We start from the raw sequence: 27111 nt of genomic DNA on the forward strand, positions 1-27111 counted from the left end.
AGTGCAAAAAGAAAAAGTTTTATCTTTGTAAATTTTTAATTGTTAACACCAGTTGGTTGTTGTAAAATCATACACCGAATTCTTTCTAATGTTCTGTGTGCTACATTGCTGTCCTTACTGCTTGGTTCTTGGTTTTAAATAAAATTGAGATGTACCCTAACATTCTTACTTCTGAAAGGGTGGAGCTATATAAATGGCTAACTGATTTTGACATAGAATACCTCTTTTTTCTAAAGCCAACATTTAAATGAAATCCAAACTGATGTACAAAAAAACGAGACTGACATTATCCAGGTATTGTCTTCAGCCCAAATCCTAAATTGCACAGAAGCCGGAAGGGATAATGAATGGTTTCAATGGTGCTATATTTGGTTCTTTTGATTTTCATGAGCTGTGTGTGGAAATACAATATTGTATAAAATGTGGGTCATTTTGTTACCGATTTAATATTGCCATTTTAATTTGGTGTTAAAATTGGTTCCACTTTTTTTCAAAGCTATCTTTTAAGAGGTAAAAATGTTATCAGTCTACCTTTACTCAGGCCTCTGCTATTATAGGATCATTTTTCCAGGTTATGTGCATAGTTTTTTAAAACTACATGTACTATTACAATGCTCCTTCCCATACTCTTGTGATGTATTCAGAACCTAAAATTACAGCAAGAGCCAAGCAGTAGCCTTGTTGTTGTTTTTTTATAATGTAAAAAATTAGGTCCAGACCTTGTTTCCTTATTCCAACTTAAAAATAAAAAATACCTCAGTGCTGTTTCGGTATCACCTACATTTATCAAAACATAACACCTGCTTTATGTGGCACTTAACTTGTAAGAATTACATTATTTTGGATTTTAAAGAGAAGAGTTATTAAATATTTTAAAATTACTACCAATGATATTTTCCTTTCTTTTCTTCAGCAATGGAGTCCAGCTGCATTAGCGATACCTACCTTGTAGCTTAGCCCTGAACTACCGAATTCAGTAGTTATGTCCCATTACAAAACTGTGGTGCCTCAGAAAGCTATGCTGTTATTCACATATATTAAGCCAGTCCTAGAACTAGGCTGCCTTCATTGCCAAGTTTGGGCTACAACAGTAAAAGCTACTTTCTAACAAGGAATTATCCTTTATTGGAAAAGAATGTCATTCCTTCTTTGTTCTGTTTACAATAATCTAAGGAAGGCTGTTAATTAATGTCAGTGTTACTACATACGGTAACTGAACACATCAGGCTGTGAAAGAGCAGTCACACTGCCCGGACGGAATAGAGTTCATAGTCTAACACAGTGGTCCCCAACCTTTTTTGGGCCACGGACCGGTTTAATGTCAGAAAATATTTTCACGGACCGGCCTTTAAGGTGGGACGGATAAATGTGTCACATGACCGAGACAAGCGTCAAGAGTGAGTCTTTGAGGGAATCTGGTCATTTTTTAAAAATAAAACATCGTTCAGACTTAAATATAAATAAAACGGAAATAATGTAAGTTATTTATTCTTTCTCTGCGGACCGGTACCGGTCCGTGGCCCAGGGGTTGGGGACCACTGGTCTACACTGATTATTGTAGCTCCTGGGATGAAATGAGGGCGCCTTACCATAATCAATGACTGCGGGCCTCAGAATTCAACTGATCTGACATCCTGCTCTATCGTGTAACCTTGGGCGAAACCTTTTATTAGTACTTACTACCTCATAGAACTACGTGAGGGTTAAGTAAGAGTGCATCAGAACAATGCTTGGCCCTGTTTTTTGTCAACTTTAGAAACTGGTCTATAAATATTAATATGACTTTGATAACAGCAAATTGGGAGCTTGTATAACACAAAAGGGAAAACAAGCACTGGTCATACCATGTTTATTTACATTGTACCTGTTACATTGTTTATTCAATATAGAAAAAATATGAATACACTCATAGTATTCTCCTTTAATTTGGTAATTCCACATTGTCAAATATTGACTGTTTTATATTGGGTTTCCTACCCAATTTTTAAAAAGGAAGACTGACAAACAGTTTTTGTCATATTATTGATATAACAGTACAGTTGTCCCTTGATGTCTGAGAGGGGTTGGTTCCAGGACCCTCCCCCTCCAACTCAAGGACACTCAAGTCTTATGGCAGATTATTTTCATATAACCTACTCGCATCTACTTGTTAGATCATTTCTAGATTATACTACCTCATACAGGATAAATGCTATGTAAATTGTTGTTATACTATATTTAGGGAATAATGACAGGAAAAGTCTGTACCTACTCAGCACAGACACAACCATCTACTGAAGGCCTAACTTATAGAGTATACATCAGCCACAATGTAACATTTTTTCCAAATATTTTCAATCTGGCTGGTTGAATCCCTGGATGTGGAACCCGTGGAAGAGCTAATACCTTTCTCTTGCTTTTTCTTTCTTCTTTTTTTTTAAAGCTAATTTTGAGAAGACATAGGATTAAACTATTGCTTGCTTACTGGTTTGGAAAAATCTTTAAAAGACAGAAATTAATTCATTCTTCCCTCAGGGAAAAATTCAATAGAAACATCTTAAAGCACCTCAGTGATCCAGGGAAAAGAATGTATTCCTTATAAAAGGGGTCAGTGCTGAAAGGAAAACAAATGGCAGTCCCACTGCACAATGGTTCTGTATACACGCATCCAAAGCCAAAAAAAGTCCTCAGAACAGAGACCCTATTAACATAATTATGCTAAAAGAAAAATCCACACTTAGACATCTGGTTTCTTTTAAAAATCCATGTTGCAAATAGAATCAATAGAATCAATGATTATTTCTTTTGGACATAATAAGTCATTGCTACAAAATACAGCATTTTCCATCACTTTTAGTTTCAATGTACACTATGTACATAAACACAAGAGTTACTGATCTTAAACTAAGTACAAATGAATAAAGTTAGCTTTTTAAAAACCAGAGTCAGGACTTATAAATAGTGCAGAAAATGCAAACGCCAAAAATACGATGCCTCCTATGATTGTCACTGTAAAAGAGAAAAAAAGTTAAATAAGTCAAAATTCCTCTATGAGGAAGCTGTTGCCCATTATTCTTCTAATCTAGGAAATTAACCTTAAAAACAAACACTTAAACTCCATTTTCATAGCAAAGAACACTTATTTAACAAGCCTGATTTTAAATAGTAAGAATAAATATCTTCTCCAGCACTACTGTGAGAAATGACAGTTATATTCAGAAAGTGCTGACCAACAACAGTAGAACTAGAACTCATCTTAAAACCCAATTATAAAAGAGCATGTCCAACATTTTCTGGCAACCAGAGACATCTTTAGGGTTTACCAAGTACATAGTAAATTTTCAGCAGAATCAGTAAATACAGTCTCTACCTGATTTCCAATCTTGTAAGACATGCTTTTAGGCCAGAAAGTTCTCATATTTCCACATGATGATTGTTTTACTGACAAATTAATCTTAAAAAGCTACCATGAATCCAGAATACTCATATATGAATTTATATTTCACATCTACACACGTGGAAAGCAGTCCATGCTGGCGGTGGTAATACAAGGGGGAACACGAGGGACGTCTAAGAGATTATTACAAAGACCAAGTCTGTTTCAAAAGTAGAAACTTAATTAAACTGCCCTTTTTAAGCAGTGATTCCAAGAGTTAAAACATGGTCTTTTCTTTATTATAATTAAAAAAAGAGAAAGCTCACCAGTTCTGACGGAGATTTTTTGTGCTATCATTCTCCCTCCGATCACAGCCAGGCCAGTGCAGAGACAGTGTCCCACCGTCCCTCCCACTGCTACGCCACAGGGGTCCTGGGGACAAGTAACAGGCATTCAAAACAAGAGCTGAAACTGCTACTTGATACACATAACTACTTTTAAGCACTGAAAATGGAGGTCAACAACAGAACAGTTCTAAAAATTAAGATGTATATTTATGAATGTATAATAGCTGCTTGAAGGAATATGTTTCAATTACATAATACATAGGACTAGAGATAAAAGGAAATAACGTGTAAGGTCAACTTCAATAATGTGTAAGGTTGTATACTTCAACCTTTCAACTGTTAAACTTAATTTACAGGCAACAGCTCAGTGCTAAAGAGACCTAACCCAGACATCTCTTCCCTGAAGCAGTATTTGATACCAGGTGGAAACTAAGTCAGCCTTTCCAGTCTAGTCTGACGGCTTTCTAAGAACAGAGACCCTGCATCCCTTTCCACAGTGCCCTCCCACATCACACCCAGGTTTCTTGGTTACAAGTCTCTGGATAAATTATGGTAATGCCAGCGTGACTTAAGAGGTAGTGGAAGCAATGGAGGAAGAGTTTAGGGATGACGACAGAAGTTAAAGTGGAGAATGTCAGGGCTCAGTTGAGTTCAGTGGTGAATAAACTGAGATTGAATCCAATGACCCTGGGGGAGAAGGCAGAGCAGAGGAGGACGTTGACAACACAGTTGTGAGGAAAGCAAGACTGAAGGGATGACAGAGGAAGAGGTGCTTAAAGGAGACTGAAAAGGTGGCCAGGCAAACAGCCTCCCGAGACGGCCACAGTAGGACCCGTTGTTAGCTGCAGTGAACTCAAAGAAAGCACCATATCATCACTGGTGAGGCCAGAAACTGGAGTTGATTACGTTTAGTAAGCAAGGAAGTCGAGCCACGCCTGTAGCATCAGTCAAGCCCTCTGAGACTGAGGGGAAGGGAGGAAGAGGATGGAATTTGGACGAGACATACAACTGAAGGAGGACAACTTTCTTAGGTGAGAAAAACTTGTGCAGTGCTAAGATACACAGTTGGGTGGGGAGAAAGCTGCAAGTGGGAGCAGGGAGGGCTGGGCTCCAAAACACCAGAGGGAAGGACTGCCACCGGGTGGGTGGGCATGCAGCAGAGTGGTTTCTGCCCTTGCAAGGGGCAGCTGAGGCTGTTCGCTGAGCAGGCAGTGTGTGCAGACCTGGGGAACAGACACGGCCTGGAACATGCACTGTGCTGCCCAAACTGGATGTAACTTCTCCAACCAGAAGCCAGAAGTAGCTTCAGTGATACTTGAAAAATCACTGCATTAAATAAAATTAAATAGTTCCTTTAGTAAAGGATTTTCAGTCTTTGTTATTTTGTATACTCAATCTTCAAAACAAAAAGCCAGGATTTAAAGCAAAAAAACCCAGTATATGTTATTTGCCAAATTTAGTTGACCCTCGAACTGTCTCCTCAACCTTTTCTTTCTTTGCTTAATAACCATTTCACATATCAAATGACACTAGGAGTCTGTGAAGTCCAGTGTGGGAGTAGTGAAATATGCTGGAAGCGGAAAGGAAGTTCACACTAATAGACTGCACCAGACTTCATGGTTTATACAAAAAATTACAAAAAAGGGGGGGGAACAAAAACAAGTAACCATATTTCTGCCCTTGAAGAGCTCGTTCTGAACCCCCAGGGTGCTGGTGGTGGGAGAGGTGGCTAACGCCCAGTGCTCACTGCGTTGGGGACCCTACGTGCATCATCCTGTTTCACGGAACAATCCATGAGCGAGGTCGCGGGAAGGTGCTGCAGTAATGTGGTCCCAGGACAAGAGACTGACGCCAGTTGGCACGTGCCTAACTGCTGGGCCAGGGAAACTGCCTCCCAGACGGGATCCCGAGCCCCTCACAGGTCAGCGTGCCATTCAGATGGCAGCGTGAGGAAAAACGCAGTGACTCTGACATCAGGATATCACTACGGCAGGACCGCCGCCGCCACCACAACGAAATGGCCACTTTCATGTCCCAATTCTGGGAATCTGAAAGCCGATAAGAAAGACTAGAAATCAAGAAAATGATAGGGCAAAGACATTAAAGTGACACTGTAAAAGAAACTTGATTTTAAAATATGGGAATCAAATAAAAACTTGCTTTGCTGACAAAACAACCCTGCCCAGCTATCGTAGGCCTGGCTTTCCCCTCAGATTTTAAACTGCAGCCTTTGTTAAGGAACCTGTTCTTTATGAGATTTTCTAGGAGTTAAAAATTTCAAATCAAGGTTGTTATATAAATGCAGACATCATAAAAACAATGTAATTTAACAGACATAAAGACAGATACACAATATTAAAATCAAGAAAAGCCTGAAAAGTAGCAGCAGCATTCCAAAACTTCCACAGCCATCTGCTCTGCTAATCTCAGGACACCTCTGTGAGCATTAACAGACCGTGTAAAACTGGTGCCCTCAAAAGAAATAGATTCAAAAATTTTAAAACTGCTTTTTAAGTAGGCAGTAGCATTTGAAAACTATGAACAAGATACAGTAGAAAAGGTCTCAACAGGCAACTTTGGCTCCCACTAGCACAGGGGTCGGGAACCTTTTTGGCTGAGAGCCATGAACACCACACACAGTGTGTACGTAAAGTCATGTTGCACTTTTGACCGGTCACAGGAAAGCAACAAAAGATGACAGAAATGTGAAATCTGCACCAAATAAAAGGAAAACTCTCCCAGTTTCATACCTACTCAGTGCAGTTCGATGTGGGCTCACACACAGATTTTTTAGGGCTCCTTAGGTAGCTATGCCGTATAGCCTCTACAGACTCGTCACTGACTGATGGCCTACCAGAACAGGGCTTCTCCACCAAACTGCCGGTTTCCTTCAACTGCTTACCCCACTGAGTCATGTTATTCCTATGTGGTGGCGCTTCGTCATAAACGCGCCGATATTCACGTTGCACTTTGGTCATGGATTTGAATTAGCGAGCCACAGAACACGCTGAACTTTCCTCTGTACCGTCCACATCTCGACTGGCATGGCCGTATATATACTACGCTGTATACACGGTGTTATGTCATCATCTGCGCATGCGCACATGCTGCCACATCATCCTACAGAAACTGGGAGAGTTTTCCTTTTATTTGGTGCAGATTTCACATTTCTATCGTCTTTTGTTGTTTTCCTGTGACCAGTCAAAAGTGCACCATGAACACACTGTATTTTACGAACACACTGTATTTTAAATGTAATTCTGTGAGAGCCATACAACGACTTGTGTATGCTAGGCATTATCCAATAAAAATTTGGTGTTGTCCCACCCGCAACCATGAACATGAGCAATAGGAAATGAATGGATTGTAATATTGAGAATGTTTTATATTTTTTAACATTATTTTTTTTTATTAAAGATTTGTCTGCAAGCCAGATGCAGCCATCAAAAGAGCCACATCTGGCTCGTGAGCCATAGGTTCCCAACCCCTGTACTAGCACATGTCCTCAGACAGATGACCCCGTCTCTGTAGGCCTCAGATTCTGCATGCAAATGACTGAGATCTGGTCTGACTTACTGTCTTAGGCCTTCTTATTCTGAGGCTAAGACAAAGTTTCTAAGCCATGTTTGCAACACTCGTGTTTCTTTATAACACAAGGAATGGAAGAACTCATACTCACCTTATGGTTTTAGATACTTAATGCCAAATTGGCCTTCAATAACATCAATTTATATTCTCAAGTACACAAAGGAAAGTTCTGAGAGAAGAAAGGTAAGCCAAGACAACTGCCACGGCATCACTGTGGCAAAACTGAAGAGGAATCGGCAGGAAAGGTGAGAGTGCAGTAAGTTTGCACACCAGAATACCGTAACTGACAGACTGTAGGAAATGGGAGAAGATTCATTTTAGAGTAGTAGGATTACTAGATAAACAAATAGTCTAGCAAAATAATCCCTTGGCCCATCTGTCCAGTGTGCTCTGGAGCTAAGTAACACAGTTATGCTCAGTTTTAACAGAGAGGCAGTCTCCTCTCCACTACCACTCACCTCTCTAGCTGCCAAAACAATCGTCGTAAGTTGTGAGCGATCACCCCACTCTGCTAAGAACGTTAATGTAAGAGCTTGGACGAAGATGGGCGAAATAAAATGCAGCCACTTTTTCTGAGGTATTGTGTTTGTACCCGTTTCAACATCTCCTGGTCCATTTAAGAGTTTGGTTCGCTGAAACTAAAATAAAAAAAGACTTTAATCCCAGGAAGGAATCGAAATTGCACATAATTACTTAATCTTTATTCTAAAATGTGTTTAAATTCTATGGGCTCCACTCTGAGAAACTGAAGGTATGTGACTTGAAACTTATCTTTTGAACCACTGTCTCACAGAGCAACAAAATGCTATATTCTCAATTCTTCCATTGCTCCCCAACAAAACAAACAGTATTTACGGATCATTTGCTAGCCTAGATACAGTGGGAGGTAAACTATAAAATTATAAACTACAGTTCCTACTTTTCAGAAATTTATAATCAATTTTACTAAGGAACCTGATGGTCACACGTTTAGTATCTGTCCTCTACCGCATTCATACTAACCTGGACAGAGTCATGTCACAGCCAGCTGTAAGAATGAAAACTAAAGCTGTTTTTGTGTGTCCCACACATCACATGGGTGTGGATGACCACTGAAAAACCTCTGGGTAGTGTTTATTCTTAGTTGCCTTTTTGGTCCAGATATTTAATACTGTATGACTTACTTCTTCATCTTTTTTCTTTAATTCTGCTTGAACTTCTTCAAGTTCCTCTTGACCTTCATCTGGACTCATCTTTAAGCCTTCTCGAAGCATTCGAATGCCAAAAATGGCAAACAATGCAGTTGAAACATAGTAGGTATACACCCTGGGGATGACTGTGGTGGCATAGCCAAACAAAACTGGGAGAAAACACAAAGTGTATCCAGTTAATTAATTAGCAAGAGTCACAACCAAATAAAGGAACAGTTATCTTCAGAAATAATACTCTGTCCACTTTATGAAGATACTTTTACCCAACTTCCTAAGGTGCATTTCCCTACAGTCGAAATATTTTAGGGCACCAAACAGGGAGTTTGAAATATTGGTGTCCTTAATCAAAGCATCATAAACCAGATATGGCTTTGGGTCTTCCCTGTCTTATATAAGTTTCTGACAAGATCATGGCATTAGTAATAATGGCATGATGGTCATTGGAAATAATGGTTATGGCATCAGAAGTAGGGTATTTGAGCCTCAGTAGGAATAATTTTCACTTAAAAACCATGCCTTATCCATCCCTAGTTGGTGTAAACAAATGCATTTTCCCTATGGCAGAGTCTTGTCACAGCCAAGAACATCAGAAAGATATACTGAAGCTCCAGATGCCACACTCAGAGGTGGGCTCCATGCCAATCTACCTATCCACCCATTTTAGAATTAGAATTCTAAAGTAGATGGTTATCATGGGGTGTATATCATGTTTATTTAAATTCAAAAGCCAAGTCAAATGCTTACTGTCAGAATATAAGCCTACTGAAGATGATTTACTATGGACTTACTAGAACGGCTCTGGCAATTAGGTAATGTGGTAGGCATTCTCCAAAAATTGAATGAGCTACATTTATAGTTCCAAGGTTCCATGAAAACATACTTAATACATGTAATGTGATTCAATTTTTAAAATGAAATAATTGGTAAAAGTACACTGAACTTAACTTTAAATTTTTGCAATCATTTCTAAATATATCTACTTATACAAAGTACTTCTAAGTATAAGACTAATATGTATAATAGTCATTTGATATATTTCAGAAAAACTTTTTCAGCATACTTGATAGTTTCTAATTCTCTGCTTTCAACAAAATCAACAGAAGTTACTATCAGCTAGTAAATCATTAAATAGAATTTTTGATGAAAGACCAGTATATGATTTTTAGCATATAACCCCAAAGTCCAAAGAACTGAGTGACAAGGGACTTTAACAAAATTCCTTAATTATCTATGTGAATTAAATTTCTCAGCTCTTATAGCTACTTAAAAAAATAAACAGAATCAGAACTGATTCTAAACCTAGTTCCATACTAGCAATAAGTATTATACAAGCACATATAAACTAATTTTAAAATTAGTTCTAGTATTTCATTAAGAGATACATTTCAAACTTTAAAAAAATTTTATATTTGTGATATATTTTGCTTTGATCAATCAAGTACTAATAACTATAATTTCAGTCATAAAAGTCTCTAACGTTTAGAGACTTAAAGGAAATTTTCAGCACCATTTAAAATTCATCTTACATGCATATTTTTGCTCCAAATAAATATGACAGTGTGATCCATAAAAGATTTAAGTAAAAACTTTTCATTGTTAGAAGAAAATTCTACGAGGAGCCTGACCTGTGGTGGCACAGTGGATAAAGCGACCTGAGAGGCTGATGTCACGGGGTCAAAACCCCAGGCTTGCCCGGTCAAGACACACGTGAGAATGGGAGTTGATGCTTCCCCCTCCCCCCTTCTCTCTCTCCTGTCTCTAAAAATAAATAAATAAATAAAAAGTGAAATCTTAAAAAATATATTCTATGAGGAAAGTGACTGAAACGTAAGAATTAAAGAAGAAAAAAGAACAATGTAAGTTTTCAAATGTTGAGTTTATTCATGCTTTTTCAGAGGGAATGATGGTGACCATGGGTATCAAATGGCTAATGGCATTTAGATTCCACTGAGTAATATTTTAAAGGAATACCATATGACTATTTTTTATACAATATACCAGAAATGAGATCTTTGCAATGTTTTAAACTTACGATGACAAGTTTTAGATAATTTCGTGTGACAGGTACATACTTCTACAAAATTATTTTAAGAGGTAAACGGAGAAAAGGTTTGAAGACCACAGACCACCTCTTCTTTCAAACAGTACAGGTGAGAAGAGCTGCCAGTACCAGCAGCTAGAGCAGTGGTTCTCAACCTGTGGGTCGCGACCCCGGCGGGGGTCGATGGACCAAAACAAAGGGGTCGCCTAAAGCCATCGGAAAATACACATAACGGGCAGACAGGACAGCTCTCCAGTTATCCATGTAGCTCCAAGTTTCAAAAATAAAATTCACTTATATCACTGAAACCCATTCTAAACAAATAACTTTCCATATACAATTCTCCCCGTTTTTCCTATAATCAAAACTTACTTTTGAAGAGATAACTTTTACTGTGAAATATGAATCATGCAAATACTAATTTCTAAAGTGTGAAAAGTAGTCAAATTATTTTAATCATTGAAATACACATATTTTTAAAAAGACTTCAACTTTTAACAACCATCCAAGCAGCCAGAAATTGAACTTGCTGAGGGAAGAAGGAACTTGAAGTGAATGAATGAGCACTTCAAATGAAAAGCTCACTTTAAGGGCCATGGCCTGGTCACTCAGTTGATTTGAGTGCTGTCCTGATAGGCAAAGGTTGCAGGTTTGATCCTCAGTCAGGGCACACACAAGAATCAACCACTGAATGCATAAATAGGTGGCACAACAACTGATGTTTCTCTCTCTTTCTCCCCCCTTCCTCTCTCTAAAAATCAATCAATCAATCAATCAATAGTAAAATAAAAAAACCCACAACACAGCCCTGTAAGGTAGGTAAATATTATTGCCATTTACAGATGGGTACCTGAAACTCAAAGAAGGTAAGTGACTTATCATTATGCTAATACATGGCATAGTTAAGATGCTGACCCAAGTCTGACTCTAAGGGGAAAGCTTACTATTTTCTACCCAACCAAGTGGCTCAAGGTTGCTTCTGAATCAGACTAAATAATGTTTCACTATTTTTTTAATGTTTCATTATATAATGGTATGTTTACTTTCTCATGGTCCAATTCTTCGAAAAATTGAAGCTTATATAATAGCAACACAAACTAGGAATCTAAAATCATTTCACTTCTTTATATAATGGGCAAGACTAGCTTAACAGAACACGATAAACCGGAAGTGACTCTTCAGTGTTGATTCTCAAACATCCTTCAACAGAATATGCAATTCTCTGTGGCTGCTTACATCCTACTTCTAAGATATCAGACATAAATAAGCTTATCTGGACTGAAAAGAAAAAAAAAGAGTACACAGGAAAAGCAAGGATTCCAAACCAGTGAATAAATGATTGAATGGCTGAACATTTCATTTTAAAAATGCAATACAGTTTTTAGGAATATATGTACTGAAATCATTTTCTGTTTACAAAATTGTGGAACATGAACCAAATTCCAACGTAATTCGTTGAATGATGCAGTGACTCAATGCCAAACACCATGCTTTTGCCTAAATCCAATAAATGTATTAGGAGGAAAAGCACACTTACCTGATAAGCATGTCATTAAGCCCAAGGCAAGCATAGCACCGGCCAACACTGTCAAACGGTTGTAGCGCATCGCCATAATGGCTGCTATAAAAAAGGTCTTATCACCCAGTTCAGATACAATGATAACTGATATGGCAGCAACAAATGCATGGATAAATCCCAGATTAGTTTGGGTAGCTGGATCTTCTTTACTGGTATGAACCGCGGCAGCTGGTGTGGGTCCTTTCTGAAATAAAAATATATACATCAGCTACTTTCTGAAAGATGTCATTATTTAAAATTCTTTTATTTTGTGTGTGAATTGTTTTTCTGTAGTGGTCATTAAACTTATTTACATTCTAATCATTCTAATCACTTTGGAAACTATTAGTAATGACAGAAACCCTTGACTGATTGTTGCCACAGCACAGATCCCAGCACACTTCTACAAAACTATTAAAAAAACAACAGCGTAGACCAGGGGTCTGGAACGTTTTTGGCTGACAGCCATGAACCCCACTTATTTTAAAATGTAATTCCATGAGAGCCATACAACAACCCGTGTGCCTTACGCATTATCCAATAAAAATTTGTTGTTGTCCCGGAGGACAGCTGTGATGGGCTCCAGCCACCCACAACTATGAACATGAGCGGTAGGAAATGAATGGGTTGGAATACATGAGAATGTTTTATATTTTTAACGTTATTATTTTTTTTATTAAAGATTTGTCTGCGACCCAGATGCAGCCATCAAAAGAGCCACATCTGGCTCTCAAGCCATAGGTTCCCAACCCCTGGAGTAGACCAACTATATCAGGAGTCCCCAATCTATGGCCCGCAGGCCACATGCAGCCCCGAGGCCATTTATCTGGCCCCCGCTGCACTTCCAGAAGGGGCACCTCTTCCATTGGTGGTCAGTAAAAGCAAAGCGTGGCGTCGCTCACATACAGTACTACTTCCAGTGACGTGGGATGCACACGTCACAACTCCGGAAGCGCGTCATATCACTTGTTATGGCTAGCAGTGACAAATATGGAACCGGACATTGACCATCTCATTAGCCAAAAGCAGGCCCATAGTTCCCATTAAAATACTGGTCAGTTTGTTGATTTGAATTTACTTGTTCTTTATTTTAAATATTGTATTTGTTCCTGTTTGTTTTTTTACTTTAAAATAAGATATGTACAGCCTGACCAGGCGGTGGTGCAGTGGATAGAGCATCGGACTGGGATGTGGAAGGACCCAGGTTTGAGACCCCGAGGTTGCCAGCTTGAGTGCGGGCTCATATGGCTTTAGCAAGGCTCACCAGCTCAGACCCAAGGTCGCTGGCTCGGGCAGGGAGATACTTGATCTGTTGAAGGCCTGCGATCAAGGCACATATGAGAAAGCAATCAATGAACAACTAAGGCGTCGCAATGTGCAACGTCACAATGCGCAATGAAAAACTGATGACTGATGCATCTCATCTCTCTGTTCCTGTCTGTCTGTCCCTGTCTGACTCTGTCTCTCTCTAAAAAAATTTAAAAAATTAAAAAAAAAAATAATAAGATATGTACAGTGTGTATAGGGATTTGTTCAGTTTTTTTTATAGTCCGGCCCTCCAACGGTCTGAGGGACAGTGAACTGGCCTGTGTAAAAAGTTTGGGGACCCCTGAACTATATCCACGCATTAAAATGACTCTTTTCGCCTGACCTGTGCTGGCGCAGTGGATAAAATATTGACCTGGAATGCTGAGGTTGCCGGTTTGAAGCCCTGGGCTTGCCTGGTCAAGGCACATATGAGAGTTAAGGCTTCCTGCTCCCCACCTCCATTTTCTCGCTCACTCTCCCCTCTCTAAAATGAATAAAATCTTTAAAAAAAAAATTCCTTTCTAGGAATTTGTGAGTTGAGATTAAGTTCTTAGCTTTCTATTTGTAACTTGTATGAAAGACCAATATATGTTTAGCAAACATTCAAATACCAGGAAGCTGAGATAAATTTCATTAACTGTAGAGGACAAAGTAAGATTCAGAAAGCTCTCAACAGGCTGGAGCAAGAGCTGGCTCCAGCTGAGTCTACTACAGCTGGGTTTACGGACGGGCCTACACTAAAACCTAGAACACCCCAGGAGATAATGTGGCCTGATACAAAAAGACAAACCAGAGGTCTGGCTGGTAGTAAGGTCATTTTAACTGGAAAATGTGACAAAGCTCCAGAAGGGCCACAAGCAGCTCAGCACTTGAAAGGGTTAGTGCCCGGCCCATCATTTTCACCCGGAGTTCTGTACAGGGTCCTAGGACCACCCTGAAGGAGCTGCCCTCTGAAGGCCAGCCGAGACCACAGACTCCAGGACCAGGTCTGGCAAGCCACTGCTGGGGCCCGGTCCAGCTACAAATGCTTTCTACATTTTTAAGGGGTGCAAAAGAATAAAAAAGGGAAAGGAAGGGCTCTGATGCATAGTTTTTCCTTCCTTCTTCCTTCTCCCCATTATTTGCAACAACTTAAAAATGTAAAAAGTATTTTTAGCTGGACTTAAACTCCAAAGTCCAGAGTAAAGATGAGGAAAATTTAAGAATTACTTAGCCTAGATCTTTTGAGCAAAAAATGAATTTAACATTTTAGAAAATATTTGGTTTTAGAGAAATCAAAAGGGCAGCCTTGGAAGCCAGCTCTTGATCAGAATACCATTTTAAGGGATTCTAGCTTTTTCTCCACTACCATTTTTGTTCCATCCACACTGACAATTCCTTTAAACTGAACTTTCTCTTTCAATATCCTGAGCATTAAGGATCATTAAAAAAAATAAGCTTAAAAATGTTCCCACTTTTTCCGAGAGGCAAGCTCCCGACTCGGCATCCCTCTCGTTGTTCCGTGTACTGTGCCCTCACTGACTGCTGTAGATGCCCCGGCTGGGGTCGAACCTGTGACCTCGGCCCCGCCAGGTGATGCTTTATCCACTGATCCACCAGCCAGCACCAAAAATAAGTATTTTTTTCTTCAAATTTATTTTTAATTGTAAGCATTCTCTTTCACTAATTCAGCTTTCACCAATTCAGCATGCTCCTCTTGGATATACCTTTTGTATGAAGAAATTTCACTGTAAAATATTTAGAATCTGAAACCCAGAAGAATTCTTAGAAATGTATACCACTATGACCAATTAGCTCCATGCTCAAACAGAAAAATGTTTTCTTTTAAAAACAAGGATAGTGAAGCCTTGGCCAGTTGGCTCAGTGGTAGAGCCCGGCGTATGGATGTCCCGGGTTGAATTCCTGGTCAGGGTACACAGGAAAAGCACCCATCTGCTTCTTCACCCCCCCCTCTCACCCCCCCACCAGCAGCCATGGTTCAATTGGAGTGAGTTGGCCCAGGGTGCTGAGGATGGCTCCATGGTCTCTGCCTCAGGCTCTAAGAAGAGCTGGGTTGCTCAGCAACCCAGTAATTCCCGAGATGGGAGAGCATCGCCCCCTTGTGGGCTTGCCGGGTGGATTCTGGTTCAGGGTGCATGCAGGAGTCTGTCTCTCTGCCTCTCCTCTCACTGAATTAAAAAAAATAAAAAATAAAAACAAAGACAGTGATCAAAACTACGTACTCTTAGAGTTTTATAATTCCCAACCATAAACACAGGCCTCTTGACTTCATCTCTCTGTTCTTCTGTGAAATGAAAGATTAAATAAAAAAATTGCCTTACAAGTATAACAAAATAAAACAAACAACACGGTGTTTTTTAAAAAAGATTTTATTTATTCATTTTAGAGAAAGAGAGAGAGGTGGGGGAGGAGCAAGAAGCATCAACTCCCATATTGCCCTGACTGGGCAAACCCAAGATTTTGAACCAGCAACCTCAGTATTCCAGGTTGACACTTGATCCACTGTGCCACCACAGTTCAGGCCACTATGTGTTCTTAAAACCTTTTTATATTCAGAAAACAGGAAAACTCAACTTATAGCTTGTTAATATATTGAGCTGGTCTTGGATAGCCAAAATCAGTGTTAACCACCAACCACGGTGATAAATTTTTTTTTAAGAGAGAGAAACCTGGAAGGAAAAGAGAAGCATCCACTTATAGTTGTGTCACTTTAGTTGTTCACTGATTGCTTCTCATATGTGCCTTGATGGGGGGGGGGGGTTCAGTTGAGTCAGTGACCCCTTGTTCAAGCCAGTGACCTTTGGCTTCAAGCCAGCGACCTCTGGCCTCAAGCTAGCAACCATGGAATCAAGCTGATCCTATCAGCTCAAGCCAATGACCCTATGCTCCAGCCTGTGACTTCAGTGTTTCAAACCTGGGACCTCAGTGTGCCAGCTCAAAGCTCTATCCACTATGCCACCACCAGTCAAGGACACTGTGATAAAAATTTAAAAGTATCAGGACATAATGTAGATTTTTTTAAAACTTAAAATGTTAACAGGGTAAAAAAATGATCAGTTACCATTCAGTCATTTGTCATCAATCAAATGCCTAAATGCTCATTACTATCTGCAAGGACCAGCTCCTTTCCTAATTCACCTTCCGCGTGACACAATGTAGTTGTTTAATATGTGGGCCAAGCATCAGCCTGCTTGGGTTCATAGCCAAGGCATTATCAGTTACTGTGTAAGTTTCATCTGTAAGATGAGGGATATCTGCACTTTACAGGGTTGTTGTGAGAATTAAATGAGTTAATACGCATAAAGATCTCAGGATGGTGCTTAGTACACACTATGAACTCAGTTATTATAGTACAACATAACCTGTCCAGTTTAATCTTCCTAAAACTAATTTTATTAGGTTACTTCACTATTTAAGAAACTATTATGGTCTTCATATGCCTAGTACATAAAATGCAAATACTTAATCCTGGTAACTATCCAGTATCTCCCATCTAATCACATAACAACAGTTCTCAAAATGAACCTATGCTCTATAATGAAGGATAAGCCAGAACAACACTGTCCAACAGAAAATAATGCAAGCTACGTAATGTAATTTTAAATTTTCTGGTAGCCACATTAAAAAAGGCATAAAACCCTAGCCCTGGCCAGTTGGCTCAGTGGTAGAGCATCGGCCCAGTGTGTGAAAGTCCCAGGTTCGATTCCCAGCCAGGGCACACAAAAGAAGTGCCCATCTGCTTCTCCCCCCTCCCCCCTCTCCTTTCTCTCTCTCTCTCTCTCTTTTTTTCTCTCTCTCTCTTCCCCTCCCACAGCCAAGGCTCCATTGGAGCAAAGTTGGCCTGGGTGCTGAGGATGGCTCCATGGCCTCCGCCTCAGGTGCTAGAATGGCTCCAGTTGCAAAGGAGCAATGCCCCAGGAGCATCACCCTCTGGTGGGCATGCCAGGTGGATCCCTGTCGGGCACATGTGGGAGTCTGTCTCTCTGCCTTCCCGCTTCTCACTTCAGAAAAATACAAAAAAAAAAACCCCAAAAACCAACAAAACAAAAAAACCCAAAATACTTTATCAGAAAACTATTAGAATAAATTCAGTAAAGTTGCAGGATACAGAATCAACATACAGAAATCTGTTCCATTTCTATAAACCAGTAACAATCAGAAAGAGAAATTACAAAAATAATGCCATTTACAACTGCATCAGAAAGCCAGGAGTAAATTTAACCAAAGAAGTGAAAGACCTGTATTCTGAAAACGGTAAGACTCCGAAGAGGACACAAATGAACGATATACCTTGCTCATGGATTGGAAAGATCAATATTGTTAAAATGTACTTACTACCTAATACAATACAAGATTCAATGCAATCCCTATTAAAATTCCAATGGCATTCTTTGCAGAATTCAAACTAATCCTTAAATATAAGGTCTACCGAAAAGTTCTGTTCGTTTTTGTAACAAAATACAAATTCTTCTGACTTAATTCATGTGGCACCCATCTTGAATATTTCCACACCAATTCTATTTTCCGAATATGGTCCAAAATGGTTTGCTGAGCTGAATTAAGCCTTTCTGCAATCTCCAATGTTGCCAGAAAAGGATCTTGCTCCAACACGGTCTTAACAATATCGTCATCGATCAAAGATGGTCACCCAGAACGTGGCTTATCAGAAAGGTCGAAATCACCTGCTTCAAATTTTTCGAACCATCTTCTGCATGTCCTATCAGAAACTGTACCTTCACCAAACACTTTCAATAAATTTCTACATGCTTCTGTAGCATTTCTTCCTTGTTGAAATTCGTAAAAATCCAGTGGCGTAAATGAACCTTATCAGTAGCTATGGGTACACTATCGCTTCACACATAAAACTAACGTGAATCAACTTTGTTTTAGTTAATTTGCTATGTCAGTATGTATACATTAAGTGATAAAAATAGGCACACATGTGCCAAATAAACATGTGCTTACGTGTTGAAACTTGTTGTGATAGAAACGAACAGAACTTTCCAGTAGACCTTATATATACAGAACCATAAAGATCCTGAATAGCCAAAAACTTCTTAATAACAAAATGGAGATCATGCTACCTGATAATCAAGCTATGCTAAAAAGCTACAATAATCAAAACAGTATGGTACTGACATAAAAATACACCCCCCCAATAGCATTGACCAGGGAGCCCAGAAATAAATTCTTGCTTATACAGCCAATTAATCTATAACAAAGGAGGCAATAAAATACAATGAGGTAAAGGCAGTCGCTTCAATAATTGGTGCTAGAAAAACTGGACAGATATAGGCCAAAAAAAAAAAAAAAAATTGGACCACATACAAAAATAAACTCAAAATGGATTAAAGACTTAAATGTAAGACCTGAAACCATAACACTACTAGAAAAAAACAAGCAGTAAACTCTGACACCTGTCTTAGCAGTATCTCTTTGGATATGTCTCCTCCGGCAAACTCAAGAAAAACACACAGGGGATCACAGCAAAGGAAAGCATCAACAAACCAAAAAGACTAAAGGGGAAAAATATTCATAAATGATAAAGATTTGATACCTAAAATATCAAAAGAACTTATACAACTTAACATCAAAGAAACAATGTAATTAAATGGGCAGAGACTTGAACAGACATTCCTCCGAAGAAGATACACAAATGGCCAACAGACACATGAAAAAAAGCTCAACATCATTAATTATCGGGGAACTGCAAATCAAAACCACAATGAGATGTCACCTCACATCTGTCCGAATGGCTATTGTCAATAAATCAACAAACAAGTGTCCGTCAGGGTATGGAGAAAAGGAAACCCTTGTGCATTGTTGCAAGGATTGTAAATTAGTGCAGCCATTATGGAAAACAGGATAGATATTCCTCAAAAAATTAAAAGTAGATCTGTCATATAATCCAGCAATTCCTCTTTTGTGTGCTTATCCAAAGAAAACAAAAAAGCTACTTCAAAAAGATACATGCACCCCTGTGTTTACTGCAATATTATTAGTAATAGCCAAGATATGGAAAGAACCTAGATGTCTATCAATAGATGAATGGATAAAGAAAGATAAGGTTTGTGCACATGCCCACAAACAGACACAAGAATATTACTGAGCAATAAAAAAGAATGAAATCCCATCATTTCTGACAACATGGATAGACCTGGAATGAAATAAGTCAAAGACAAATACAGTATGATTTCACTTACTTTTAGAATCTAAAAAACCCCAAAACAAATGAATAAATAAAACAGACTGCATATTGAGAACAGGGATGGGGAAATAAAATTTTACATATATATACACACACATACATCCAGAGAGAAACCAATGCCCTGTAGGTTGTGAATGTCTTCAAGTTGGTCCAAACAGAAAGTAAGTGCTCTGCACTTACTCATTCACTACCCAGAAGTATCGAGGAGTTTACTGTGGTGCAATCAGGGAAGTTGGTTCTCAGGTTCATTTCCTAAGGCTCCTTCAAAGTCTCAGCTGAATTCAGTACTAGATACTCATGCAATGGCTAACTTGACAATGCTTTGGAGTGCATGCATTTACTTCCTTTCATGGACTGACAATTTAAAAGGATATTGGCATGTTCTGAAAACAGGAAGTAAACCATCAGATGAGTGGTTGGGGTGATGTAAGATAAATAGGGCCCAGACTGATAATCCTGTATGGTTACAGATGGCCCAGCCTAAAGGAAAGTGAGGAAGCCTTTAAAAGTATTTTAGCCCTGCCCAGGTAGCTCAGTTGGTTAGATCAGTGGTCCCCAACACCCGGGCCGCGGACTGGTACCGGTCCATGGGCCATTTGGTACTGGTCCGCAGAGAAAGAATAAATAACTTACATTATTTCCGTTTTATTTATATTTAAGTCTGAACGATGTTTTATTTTTAAAAAATGACCAGATTCCCTCTGTTACATCCGTCTAAGACTCACTCTTGATGCTTGTCTAGGTCACGTGATACATTTATCCATCCCACCCTAAAGGCCGGTCCATGAAAATATTTTCTGACATTAAACCGGTCCGTGGCCCAAAAAAGGTTGGGGACCACTGGGTTAGATCATCTTCTGAAGTACAGAGGTTGTTGGTTTGATTCCCAATCAGGGCATATACAGGAACAGATGATGTTCCTGTTGTGTGCTCCCTCGCTCTCTCTAAAAAATCAATAAAAAAAATTTTTTTTAAATTTTAGTAGAAGATGCAAACATGATTAAGGCACTGAGACTAATAAATCAGAGTTAAAAGGAGAAACTAATAGACACTAGACTGATTAATTAGGAGGTCAGCTGCACAAGACCAATGTTGAAAATAGAGAACGAAAAGAATTCTGTACATGATGGAAAGGACAATCAACAGAATTTGAAAGAGGAGAGAACCAGAGATGATGGTTAAGGTTTTCTACCTGGTTGACTTCCTCTTAGTCAAGAGGAATGCTAGTATTCCTACAAGGTATGTGGGAAAGAGGGATAAAAATAAGGGGTTTGGTTTCAGACATGTTCTATTTGAGATGATAAAAAGCATTTCCAAGAGGTCACAAAAATGGGACCCGAGTTTAGGCCAATATAGCCTCAAGGTATCTATCTGGTTGTGGCAGCTGAAATTTATCAGATGGAGCTCTGAAAATAGATAACATTTCCAAGGGAAAAGGTAGAGACTGAGTTGAAAACTATTAGCTTTAGGGGACGTCTATAAAAGGTGAGGGTGAGGAGAAAGAAAACAAAAGTTGTCTTAGATCTTTAAGAAAGCCAGGCAACCCTGGCCAGGTGACTCAGGAGATAGAGCATTGTGCCAGCATGTCAGATCATGAGTTTGATCCCCAGTCAGGGCACATACGAGAGGCAACCAACGGGTGCACAGCTAAATGGAACTAAGCGCAACGAGTTGATGCTTCTCTCTCAAATCAATTGAAAAATTAAAAAAAAAAAAAAAAAAAAGCCAAGCAAGAGAACACTACAGATAGTCAAGATAGGGGCAAACACCACTCACTGAGCTACTAACTATATAAATGCTACTATTTTTATATACATTGTTTCATTTGATACTCAAAAACCTTAAGAGCCATTATCCCAACTTAATACAAGAGGAGAAACTAGGACCAAGTGAGTTAAATAATTTTCCCAAGTTCATGCAGCAGAGATGGGGTCCAGCTCTTCAGAAAGTTCAGTGTCAATAAGAACTGAAAGACAGCCTAGATCAGCAATTAGGGAAGTTATAGGCATCCTTCGAAAATGAAGATGGGGGTGCGCTCAAGTCAGGCAATGAAGACTAAAGCAAAGCAAAAAAGTAGCTAATTTCCTAGACAGAAATTTGGTTTATAAAATTGAAGAACAGAAACTACCGGCATACCTCAGAGATACTGTGGGTTCAGTTCCAGACTATAGCAATAAAGCAAACCTCACATAAAATAAGCTGTAACCTTTCTGCTGGTGGAGAATCTTGTTTTGAATTTGTAAAGAATGCAACACCTTTAACCCTGGCTGGCTGGCTCAGTGGTAGAGTTGGCCAGGCATGTGGAAGTTCCGGTTTCAATTCCCAGCCAAGGCACACAGAAGCACCCATCTGCTTCTCCACCCCTTCCCCCTCTCCTTTCTCTCTCTTCCCAGGCGCTGAGGATGGCTCAGTGGTGGCCTCTGCCTCAGGCACCAGAATGGCTCCAGTTGCAAGGGAGCAACGCCCCAGATGGGCAGAGCATCGCCCACTAGAGGAGCGTGGGCATGCCAGTGGATCCTGGTAAGGTGCATGTAGTATCTCTCTGCCTCTCTGCTTCTCATTTCAGAAAAATACAAAAGAATGCAACAGCTGTGAGGCACAACAAAGTGGAGCACAATGAAAGGCGGTGTGCTTATAATGCAGTCAAGAGCTCAATTAATGGTCATTTTTCTATCCCCAAATAGAAAAGAACCTGTGGAGAAGTGTAAGCAGATAAAAAGGAACCTGTGAAAAGAATAAAGATACTGAGGAAGGAAAATACTGGAGGTCAGAGAATAGGCACATGGACAGAGAAAACAGATATGGAAAGAATGATAGTTTTGTCTAGTACCTGAAAAAAGAGAAGAAAATACTTAGATGTATACAAGAGGGTCAGATGTGGTGACTATAATTCCAATTTTGGTATTCCACTATTCAATTAGTGCAATGAAATACTGTGTTTTCCTGGGTACAAATAGCACTGTTTCATTATTTTACTTGGGGTCTGACACACAAATTATTTACATCTTGAAAGCAGGGTCAATAACTTATAGTTTTAAAAGATGCTTGCTGGGGAAAAAATAAAAAAACTTTGCTGAATAACTCTTCTTTACTCAAGTTAAAATTAGTTCCAAATTGAAAAACTAAAAAAAAAAAAAAAAAGGTACATTCATTTAGAAAGTATTCTTTTATACTTTCATGATGGTCAAGAAGAAAATGACAGTCAACAATGAAAAAAAAATTCCTACTCTAGTTCTAGAGTTCAAATGAACACATAGTTAACTACTGAAATAGCAGTTAACTAACTATTGATATCAGAATCTCCATCTATGCATGATGAAACTAGGAAAGATGAGGATGCTTTCTTTGAAAGAAATTTATAGCCTGCTAGCAAAAAGTACCATTCCTCTGCAGAAAACAAACAAAAAACACAAAAAGTCACACAAATTTATCACACAAGAGGGGAGATTACTTGAAGAGTAAGACAGAAATGCTTAGAATTGGCTTAAAACTGTCTCCTTGCCATTAATTTACTATAGAGAGAAAAACCTTTTTTAATAAGTTGAAAATGTGCACAAAAAGATATGTTCAACTTATATAATAAAAATCATGGATAAACCTGGTTTAAAAAAAATGCATTACAGTAAAGATAAAATTATATTTTATTATAAATTTTCACTATCATTTCTTTTTATGAATGGTTTAGCTTGTTTTTTAAATGCTTTATTTTTTATTAGTGTTACTTGTTACTTCATATTAGAATAATATATATCTAACAGATTTTATTTATTGATTTTTAGAGAGAGGAACAGGAAGGGCGGGGGGAGGGGCAGGAAGCATCAGTTTGTAGTAGTTGCTTCTCCTATGTGTCTTGCCCAGGTTTTTGAACCGGTGACCTCAGCAGTTCAGGTCCTTGGCTTTATCCACTGAGCCACCATAGGTCAGAAAACAAAGATTTGTACTTTATATTTAACAACTTTATTTTTCTGAATGCTGTTTATAATGAGTTTATAAATTCTGACATTTGAAAAGTATTAAATGTTTCACTAACTTTATTTTAATGAATTGCTTTGGTGACAGAATACCAAAAAATGAATTCAGTAACATAATGTTCACATCATTCTGGCAGAACGATCCTGAGCAAGAGTCCTCACACCTGATGGCCTCCATCCTAGCTACCCAGAGGATAGAACTGGATGGAGCAGGACTGCAACTGAATGAAAATGAAAAGCTTACATACCCAATGTTGAAACCCGTTAGAAATTCTGTTATCTGGGTCAAAGCACCCTATAACATATAGCTACATTTTAATGATACATCTGACACTTGACTGCCTACTGATAAAGGAGATTCTTCTCCCTCCATTTTCAAAACTCCACTCTCACAGCAGCATGAAAAGGGTAATTTTAAATATCCTACCATTAAAAAAAAGTCTTCCAACATGCTGTAGTCTTTTAAGTAGAGAAAAAATAAATGAACCATATCAAACAATTACAGGAAAATACAATTAAAACGATTGGATTCTGTTACAATTTAGAGATTAAGTTCCCATCGAAAAAGAACCATCAAGAATATATTAAGGAAAAAAACATATTATATTGTACCTGCCCCTTCCCTCCATATCCCCAATTTTAAAGACCAGAATCCTTAAGACCACTTAAATATGGTCACTAGATACTGTTGTCTTTATTTCAAATAGCTTGACTTTTCCCCCTAGTTGTCGAAAGAGTATTACTGTACATATAATATTAATAGCCATATCTATCACTACTTATATCTCAAAAACAAGATACTGTTGTCTTTATTTTAAATAGCTTGATTCCCCCCCCCCCCCCAGTTGTCGAAAGGGTATTACTGTACATAGCCATACCTATCACTATTTATATCTCAAAAACCACTGCATGACTAAAACTTTACTGAAAGGCCTAAAAAGTTACATTCAAAATAGCTCTCTCACACTCACAAAATTACTTAACCCAAACTAAGTTTGACGAAAACAACTTCCAATGAGTTATAATAAACTCTAAGAATAAATGTCATGAATCAGCATTTCAGTTCAATTTCATTACTGGAAGTGGCAAGCAGGGTCAAGTCAGCTAAGCCCAGGAGCGACAAGAGAGAAATCACTTTTAACCAGGTAGGGAAGTCTTCACAGAGAGGAGGTATCTGCTGGTTCTTGGAAGGTGAAAAGGTTCTGACCAGTGGAGTTCAAGCTCACCGAAGCCTTTCTAGGCAGACCTTTTGTTGGAGAGACTAGCCTCCGCGCACATGGCAAGGTCTCCGGTTTGAGGACAGAACAGGAGCAAAGAGGCGGTGACTTAAAAAGCCTGAAGGTTTACTGGAGCCAGATGAGGAAGAAACCTGAACACCCTGCCGAAGAGGCTGGACTGAAATCAATAGGCAGGGGCAACCCAGTGAAGATTTCTGAGAAGTGAAATAGAATTCAAAGTTTAGGAAGACTCGCTGGGTGGCGACAGGCTGAATACAGCCCGGTGATGAGTGGAGGGGGAGGAGGGTTTGAGCGCCAAACGTCCCCAACTAGGGTAGAGGACAGAGGGCCCGAATTAAGGAGTCCCAATTGGAAACTAGGAGAAATCCCAGGGCTGGTAGACGGTAAAAAATTCAAAAACGGTATTCAAATGCCGAGATTTTGAATACAAGTGACGAAGTGGTTCCATTAACATAAATTAAGACAATACCTATTTAGGGAAGGCCCAGGGACAATTCTGGAATACTAATAAATCTAGTTTTGGCATCCCACACCGCTGCAGCACTCTGTACTGCTGCCAAAGAATGATTATGCATCTGCGCTCCTGAGGGCTACTCCCTACAAGCTAGAGCACGTTTTAAAAAGTGAGAGTCACGCTTAATAATCCGTGTATCCTGGGGAAGGAGAGAGGGAGAGAAAGTCGTGCAAAGCTAAATTTGGGTGAACAGTTCGGGATAAGCTGTTTCAACAATGCAATGCCCGCTGTTATTATCCTCGGAGAAGACGAAAAGCATCCCAACTGCCCTCTCCGTTAAACTTCCTACTTGGGCTGAGTAGTTTCAGCTCTACAGAATACATCAGACCAACAGACTCCCGGTCCTCGGCAGCACCTCCGTCCTCCGGAACTAGAGGACTCCTGTGGGCTGGGCTCCCTGCGGGGGCTCCTCTTCGCTCTCCCAGGAGCCGAGCGAGGCCAGGCCTGGCCCCGGAAAAGGCGCCCTCCGCCGGCTCCCGCCCCTGGGAGCCAGGCCGGGCTCCCCTCCCCCGCCGGCCCCCGGGGGCCGAGGGCGGCGCCCTGGCAGCCGCGAGCCTGGTACCCGGCCCGCCCCGGCCTGCCGGCTCACCTCGGCCCGGACCGGCTCGGGGCCCTGCGCGGCCACGGGCTGCGGCTGCAGTTGCTGAGCAGGCGCCGGCGGTTCCTTGTTCCGGTGGCTCAGGTCTTCGTCGGGGACGGCCCGGACCCCGGCCGGGGCCCACAGCAGCGGAAGCAGCAGGAACAGAAGCAGCCGGGGCGCAGATGCGCGGCCGCTCCATCGCCGGGCCGCCGCCATCGCGCCCACCGAGACGGCCGGCGCGGGAGGAAGTGTGGGCAGCGGGAAGCCTCCGTCCCAAGGCGCCGCCCCTCAGGCCTCGCCGCCGCTCAGGGAGCACTCGGCACCATGCGGGAGGCGCAAGTGGCGGGCGGGAGGCTTCGGACAGGCCGGCATCCGCGGCGGGGCGGCCGCCTGGGCTCTCCCAGCTCCCGCGATGGCCACTCCACTCCGCCAACCGCCTCCCTGCGCCCCAGCCCCGGTTCCCCCGGACCCCGCCTCTGCCCCTGACGGCCTCCCATTGGCCCGGCGTCCGCCTCGGCGTCGTGACGTCCTCGGGCAGGTTGAGGTGCGGCTCGCGCTCTCTTCCCATTGGACGCGGCGCTCCCGGCAGGTACCGTGGCCACTTTACCTTCTTGTCCTTGCATCCTTCTCGCGCCCCACGTCGGACAGTCTTTCTCAGTCGCTGCCCTTCTTCCCAGCACACTGCACGGCTCCTTTCTTTGGCTTCTTCCTGAATTTTCTGCTCTAACATCCAGGCCGACCTTTCCTTTCTCTTAACCCTTCCCAGATGTCAAATTAGTTCCAGCGCCCTGGTTACGTGGCAGTTGCTGCCGGAACCACACCTAGCCCAGTGCCACACTCCGTCAGCAATTCTCAGTGTCTGAGGATCTACTGAGAACAAGGGTCTTAGAGGGCCGAGATGCGATTATGTGAAACAAACCTCTGAGATAGGGCTTCGGAAGTAACAGACGAAAAATTTAAAGCCTTGTTTTAGACACTGTTTGCCAACAATCACTCCCCCTGCCCCACACGGCCAGAAACATTGAACATTGGCCTTGTCCTGGAACGCCTTTCCGTTTTGGATGTTTTGTGTTGCACCTATTTTAAACTGGCCTCTTAAACTGTTTGGCTTTTGAAATTGAGTGTTTAGAATTTTTGAAGAATGGAGATTAAGATGGACAAGAGTAGAAAACAGGAAACATGGTTGGTTGGGATGAAGAGTGTTTTTACATTT

At 40.4% G+C, this 27111-nt stretch overlaps 1 protein-coding gene across 2 annotated transcripts in view; it reads right to left on the reverse strand.

Annotated features, from left to right (window-relative positions):
* TMEM165 (transmembrane protein 165) overlaps positions 1–26264 on the reverse strand; it is a 36364-nt gene extending 10100 nt beyond the window's left edge. The window contains exons 1-6 of one of the 2 annotated variants that reach the window (XM_066280037.1): positions 25908–26264; positions 12059–12284; positions 8454–8629; positions 7749–7928; positions 3682–3787; positions 1833–2988 (exon numbers count right to left, since the gene is read on the reverse strand). In XM_066280037.1, coding sequence (XP_066136134.1) covers positions 2912–2988; positions 3682–3787; positions 7749–7928; positions 8454–8629; positions 12059–12284; positions 25908–26114 — 972 coding nt within the window. In that variant the 5' untranslated portion in view covers positions 26115–26264 and the 3' untranslated portion in view covers positions 1833–2911. Of the gene's footprint in view, positions 1–1832; positions 2989–3681; positions 3788–7748; positions 7929–8453; positions 8630–12058; positions 12285–25907 lie in introns of those variants that run through there. The other variant, XM_066280038.1, reaches the window with a different exon arrangement.
* Between the last annotated feature and the right edge of the window lie 847 nt (positions 26265–27111).

Source organism: Saccopteryx bilineata, chromosome 5 (assembly GCF_036850765.1).
Source record: "Saccopteryx bilineata isolate mSacBil1 chromosome 5, mSacBil1_pri_phased_curated, whole genome shotgun sequence".
Classification (NCBI taxonomy): Eukaryota; Metazoa; Chordata; class Mammalia; order Chiroptera; family Emballonuridae; genus Saccopteryx; species Saccopteryx bilineata.